Genomic DNA, 6881 nt, shown 5'->3' with positions numbered 1-6881 from the left:
ATTTCATAGCAATGAAATGTGCCTGTGAAATACTGCCTCAGAGCAGGGATGCAGCTGCCTAGCTTACTGCTCTGGTACTATATTACATCAGTGCTCTGGTCAGCCTTTTTTGTCTCTAGAAATTTCAAACAGTCAAGTTTTTTGATTAAGAATTAAATGGGTGAAAAAAAAAATATTATTTCACCTCTGTCCTAAATCTTGATTTGCCATACCATTAGCGCAGCAAAATGCTGTTGATTTTTTTTCAATTTCTACTGGGCATTATCGCATTCACATCCTGCATTCTAGCACATTGGATTTGTATTTCCTAGAAGGAGCAGCTTTGGGCACTGAACATGAAGTGCCTCAGACTGAATTCTCAGAAAGCACTGACTATGTCTCTCCTGTTTGACTTTTTAGAACCACTGCCATTTTTAATATAATATTTTCTGCTCGTTTAAATGGTCACGCTAGAGAAAAAAAAGATGTTTTAAGTCCTTTATTACAAAGATCAAAAGTCATGGTTACCATTTACATACACCATTTACAAATTATTCACAAAGGGAGTAACAGATATGCAAGAACTGACAGCTTACTTCAGCCCAAGTAGGGGATGGGACAGTATAGTTGTTTCCCTGGTTTATTTACTGAAAGAAAAGGTATTTGTTTTCTTTGTTGTTGTTGCCTGTATATGTTAAACACTGACCTAGTGTTTGTGTAGCACCTTTAGTCATAACTGTGCAATTGCTTACATGCTTATCCTTACGTGAAAGAGCACAACGCATTGCAATCTGCAGTTTGATCACAATGAGCAAGGAGTTTTTGTTGGCTGGAAATCCTGTAGATTTTGGTATAATACGGTAGTCAGGCTTAAAAAAAAGTTGATTTATGTGATTTCACTGATTTGAGCAATATTTCATTCAAAGAAAACCAGAGATTACTATCATAACTCTTACTGTAAGAACTAAATTAAGGATGGCTGCTGTATCTTTCAAGACTATATAACCTTGACATAGACACTAGCCATGTTGTTAGATGCCTTTAATACCACAACTGATTTATTGCTTTTCTTTCATTTAGGTTAGCATGTTTTATAGTGTTCTCTAAAGCTATTTCAGAGACTGGGAAAGTTAACATCAAAGAATGCTAATTTACCAAATCTCACAAAATAGGAAATTTGTACCAGGGTAACTTACAGCACTTGACAAAAGGAGATTTTCCAAATCCCTTGCTATGACATCTCTTGGTACCAACAGTGCAGTAGCTGCCATTTATCTAAACCTACAGACATCCATAATTTGCACTTTTTTTGCTGTCCACTGGGATGACATGTAAACAAAATTCCTGAAGGAGCACACTCATTTAGGAGCAAACAAATACAAATATGGAAATTTCCAACATGATAGATATCGCATCCAAATTCTAAGCAATAAAGCAAAACACTTCACAAAGGGTGTTACATCTAGTGGGCATAATCCAGATAGTTATGACACTATTATGATAGGATGACTTTCTACCCAGGAATCAATTACTCTTTACCATGATGCCTACAGTATTCCCAGGGTATAGGTAAAGAGCGTTGCAGATGCCAAGGTAAACTTGAAATACAGTAACAGGCAAAGATTTCAGTGGCACCACCAGTACATACAACTGAGTTATTGGAACCTTACGGAACAAAGCGACGTTACAGTATGCCTTTGTTAAGGCTTCTTGCTGGTTTAAAAAGGTAGATTTTTTTTAAGGAGTTTGTCCAGCAGTGTTGGTTGCACTTCTCTTCAGTGGAAGGTCTCTTTGTTGATCCACATAAGACTGCGTGTCTCATTCGGTTTGCATTCGTACTCAATGCTGCCAAAACTGTTTCCCCACTGGCAGTGATCCCGTTTGTGGTAGTTGTAGAATTTGACTTGCCAGACCGTTTCAAAAGTGCCAATGTCATTAAACTGTGAGGAAAAGGGAGCATCAGTGTTAATAATGAAAGGGGTAAAAATGTTCAAGTTCCCATATTGGTAAATGTTACTAACAGCAAGAATCAAAGCTATAATCCTTCTCTAGATGACACAGCAGTGGTGACATGATGACTTCGAAGTGGCTTGTATATACCATAGATCGTGTAGCAGTGATCTGTAGTGAAATAGGCTATCACTTCAACTACATACCATACCTAGAGGCTGCAGTTAGGACGGGGAAGATTCCTTCTTTGTAGCCCTCTGTCTCAGTGTCATGACTGAGACCTGCTGCTATCAGAGCACTTACTCCTCCTCTGGGTTTTTGTTCCACGTTTTACATGAAACTTAAGTTCCCGTTTCCACGTTTCTGCAATTTCTAGTTGTACTGTTGTGGCACAGCTTTTCCAACTTAGATACAAGTACCAGAGGGCAGGAAGGAGATGATCAGCACACGTTAGTAGCTAAGAGTCTAATACAGTGAAGGAATATTGAGACATTGACTGTAAGTTGTCTGCTTGCAACTCAGTGGGTAAGACTATAGCTATGGTAAGTTCTGTAAAATAAGATCTCTAAGTTGTTTTTTATCATTTTTTTTCTTTTAAGAATTTCCATCACTCACTAATGACAGCCTCTTCACTTGACTCTTTTCCATTCTCATCATGTGCCTGGAAGCTGACCTTAGATCATCTACCTAGGATAATCACACTCGCAAAGTCAGTATGAAAGCTCTGTTTTGTAGTGACTCTTACTCAGTTGCAATCAGAGCCTTTTGTACTCAGTTTTTGCAGAAGGGCATGGAGTTTTTTTGCTTGTTTTTTGTTTTTAATCCAAGATGTGGTTTTTAAGCTGCTGCTACTTAATGGACATGGCTTTAAACCTTCCCCAGCCCACTGTGGTATCTTAAATTTAGCCTGATGATGGCAGGAGTTGCTGCGTGCTGAAAGTGGAAGGTTTTTACTTGACTCTAGTTGCAAGTGTTACCTTAAAGGTGTAGTTGAAATATTTCTGTTGCTTCCATTGAAGGAGGCAAAAATCAGACATACAAGCTATTTTACCCCTCCCAGCAATCAAAATCTTAATTAAGATTCATTATTCCCCTCTGATGGTAATCCTGAAACCAGCAGTAATGCAAGATAGTAAAAGTGAAGCACATTGAATATTACTGGGCACAACCTACATGGAGAAATCCTCAGTAGGGAGGAACACCAAGCACCCTTGCCCAAAAACTGAGGAAGAAAATGGATTGATCAAGAAGAAGAAGTGTTTCTTTACAAAAGTATTTGTAAAGGAGGTACGATCAAGAGCAGTATTGCATTTCATTGATGTACAGAAACATCTGAATTTCTGAAGAGATGAAGGAGGAAAACAAGTTTTCTTCCTTCACTGACCCACTTTGCTGAGCTACTCAGAGTAGTTTGTCTGACTGCTGGGGATTTCCAGGAGAAGGAAAGAATTAAATTGCAGAGCTTTTCTACTACCGTGTACCTCTCCACAAGCCCAGTTCTTAGCATGTGCAGCAGCTCTGTGGCATAGCGAATGTTCTGCATCCTCTGAGCTCCCCTGAATTCCCGTGGCTCCTGAGACTTAATCCTGGCTCCTCCACTGAGCCAACATGTGGCCATCCCCAGGGAAGAAGGGTATCCCTACCCTTGGGCAGGCTCAGCTTGGTGCTGTAGGCAGGAGTAATTATTTAATTGTTCCCTCTGAATCTGCGTGCTAGGATGACTTGGTGGCTATTTGTTATGGGAAGAAAGGTCTTGCTTCTTAATCAGTCTTGGTCTGATCTGACCAAGAATAAAATCAGACCAAAGAGAGGTATCTAACTGGGTTTACACCATCTGTTAGACAGTTGAGAGTTTTCTGGTTAGTGGGCACAAGTGAACAGTCAGCTAACAGCAACACATCCTCATTTTCTGGAATCCACACATGGGATTGTCGTTTTACATATATATACTCTGTCTGTAAGAGGTAAGATAAAAGTAGGAGCACAAAAAAGTTATGCATTTAAAATTTCAGAGCAGACAGGAAATACATTTATCACTTTCATGGATACTCTGTCTTCTGGGCATTAAATTGGCAGTATCAGACCAGCTCAACATTGGGACTGGCCTCTCAGTCTATTCCTAATGTGAGTTCAGACTTTTAAGCTTTAAATAGTCCTTTTCTCCCTAGGATATGTCATGATCCTGCCAGTTACAGAAAAGGAAGTGGAGGCAGAAGTTCCTTATAATTGAAAGAAATAGGAAAATGTAAAGCAGCGTACAGTGAGCCTAGTTTTGAAGATTCAGGAAGTAGGTATTAGAAGCAGTTTTTGAACTGGGGTGCCTGAGGCTTGTTCCCTAAATCTGTCATAGCTCTGGCTAGCTAAGCAGCTAAATGATGAGTTAGGCATGTAAATCCCTGTTGAGGTGCCTATATTTGATACTTAAAAGTATCAGTTGTGGACTTCTAAGTCTGTACTGAAGAACCAATCTGTCAAGATCAAACCATAAAAGAGGTTGAGGACTTGCTAAACACTTGCAAATCCTATTAGTTTCATGGTTTAGAATATCAGGATTTGATTTGTAAAGCTGCTGTTTGGATAAATATTGTGGCTGCTCGTTCTTATGTTGCAAGAAAACAACCAGGAGCTTGTGGCTGAAAACCAGACCCTCCTTCCATTGCTTGGAATTCCTTCATTTGTGTTTTATCGGTCTTAGTTTTCTGCACAGAAGTTAAATTTCCAGATTTTCAGAGTTCACCTCAGTAATGTGGAGGGTACAGTCCACATAGATATCAAAATAGAGCTGCCTCAATCAGAGCACGTGTGTTTTTGGGTCAGTGCCCTTTAACCTCCTGGAGTAAAGCCATTATGAAACAGAACTGCTGTGCTGAACAAGTGGTTTCCAACAACCCTGCTCAATGTTGGTGCTGTAAAAATTCTCACTCTTCTCCTTCCCCCGAGAAGAAAATCACCAGCCTATAGTTTCTGTATTTGTTAGAGGAACAGCGAGTCTGCTGCTCAGAGTCATCCTAGGCATTCGTTTTTTTGGGGTGTTAGGAGGCAAATGTATAGAGAAGGGATTAACATGGACAAATACTGCAGGGTAGCCTCATTAGCCTAAGATTAGGGAGTGGTAACTGTTAGTGGGATGTTGGTCCCCAAAGTTACACATTGTGTAATTGTCAGAAACTTTAAATTAAGCTGTTACAGTTATCCAGAAGGGTATTGCTGTGCCAAATGGCAGAACATTCCAGAATAAAAACCAAACACAAGATAAAGTTAAGAAGAAATCTTGAGTGCAGCAAGCAAATGTGAGAAAAAGCTGAAATCTGGGAGTCTTGGAAACCTTGGTAGGGTCCTAAACTCATAGAAATTAGAGCAGACCCTTAGGAGGGCTTCAGCCGAAGATGACATCCTGCTCCGTTTCCTCTCTGTGGTACGGGAGCTGCAGGACAAACACCACAAATCCCTCACAGCTGTAATCGGGGCGGGGAGAAGACTGATGGAAAGCAAAGAGGGCAGCAGCTGTGAGCAGGATTTGCCCTGAAATATTTCTCTGCCACGCTTTCCTCTGTGGGCGTCACGTCCCTGCTGTTCCCCCTTGTCCCTCCGTGCGCGGAGGACCACGTACCTGCATGTTGACCTGGATGGGCTGTCTCTCCCCGCTCTTGGTGTGGGGCACCCCTTCTGTGTCGTAGATCCCCGTGTACGAGGCCACCTGAGCATCCCTCGATTTCTCCTCTAGTGGCACATTGACGCCCCCGATGCCCATCGTCCTGCGAAGAGACAGGATCCGGCCTTTCAGCAGCCCTGCAGGCCCCTCGGAGCCGGGGATGTGGCAGTGGTTTCAGCAGACCTGCAGGTGCTGCTGACTCACCGGGGCTCCCCCCCAAAAAAAATGATAAAATCAGGGCTCTGCAATCACCCAAGGAAGGTGAGAAAGGAATGTGAGGATCCCCAGGAGCTGGGGAGGGCTTGGGTGAATCCCTTCTCCGTGGCTGGAGGACATTTTCTTGTCTGTGTCCTCCCCGGTGCTGGTCTCTGCTTTGGCAGGGTGCAGCGGGGCTGGGCTGGGAGCATCCCCGAGCTGCAGGAGCCCATCCTTCTGCCCCCAGGGCAAACCACGGGGAAGGAGGGAGAAAAGGAGCCAGGCCCTAATAAGCTACGGAGGGAGGAAAGGGGAAAGAAGCGACTCCCAAACGCAGCCTCCCTGCGGAGCCAGCAAGAGAAAGGCTGCCCAGGGACCCAGAAACGCGGCGGCGAGAGGGCGGAGAGGGAGAAATCACGGCAACCCCGCGCTGTCAGCCTGCCAGGAAACCCTCTTAAACCTCTAAAAATAAAAGCTTTGGATGCACTTACGTGGCCTGGACGGTGCCGGGCCGGAGGGCGATGTCGATCTTGTACTTGGCCCCGGTGAGCAGCTTGATGGTGCGGTTCTGGCCGAAGCGCTGCCCGTCCACCTTGAAGTACACGGCGCCGTCGTTGGGCTGGATGCGCAGCGACACGCTGATCTTCACCAGGCTGGGGATGTCGCCCATGGCGAGAGGGGGGGGGGGGGGGCTGTCCTCGTCTCTCCCCCCTCCGCAGCAGGGCAGAGCAGACCGAGGCGGCGAGGGAGAGGAAGAGGAGGAGGGAGGAGGAAGAGGAGGGGCTGCCGGAGCGCAGCCGGCACAGCCCTTCCCCAAAGCAGCGCACGATGGATTTAGTTTGCCCTTCCCCTCTAATCACGGCGCAGCGTCTGGGCGCCGGGTTTCCTCTTCCCCGCTGTCCCTCCGTGTCCCTCCTGTCCTTCCCTGTCCCCCTGTCCCTCCCTGTCCCCCCTGGCCCCGTTCCCAGCCGGTGGCCCCCGCCCCGGCCCGCCCCGTTCAGCACCGCGGCCCCGGACAGCGGCCCCGAGCCCGGGCATCCCCGGCGCCTTCCCTCCCTCCTCGTCCCACTCCTTTATTTTCACAGGGAAAACCCCACCACAAAGG

The 6881-nt window shown here is 45.1% G+C and overlaps 1 protein-coding gene across 1 annotated transcript; it reads right to left on the bottom strand.

The window, feature by feature from the left end:
• Positions 1-464: 464 nt before the first annotated feature.
• CNRIP1 (cannabinoid receptor interacting protein 1) lies at positions 465-6651 on the bottom strand. The gene is made up of 3 exons (XM_032185368.1): positions 6268-6651; positions 5540-5684; positions 465-1919 (listed from the first exon to the last, which is right to left on the bottom strand). The coding sequence occupies exons 1-3, from the start codon at positions 6444-6446 to the stop codon at positions 1755-1757; spliced, it is 489 nt and encodes a 162-aa protein (XP_032041259.1). The 5' UTR covers positions 6447-6651; the 3' UTR covers positions 465-1754.
• Positions 6652-6881: the final 230 nt, after the last annotated feature.

The sequence above is a fragment of the Aythya fuligula genome, chromosome 3 (genome assembly GCF_009819795.1).
Source record: "Aythya fuligula isolate bAytFul2 chromosome 3, bAytFul2.pri, whole genome shotgun sequence".
NCBI classification, from domain to species: domain Eukaryota; kingdom Metazoa; phylum Chordata; class Aves; order Anseriformes; family Anatidae; genus Aythya; species Aythya fuligula.
The sequence above is the reverse complement of the archived record's forward strand: the minus strand, read 5'-3'. Positions and strand labels throughout refer to the sequence as shown.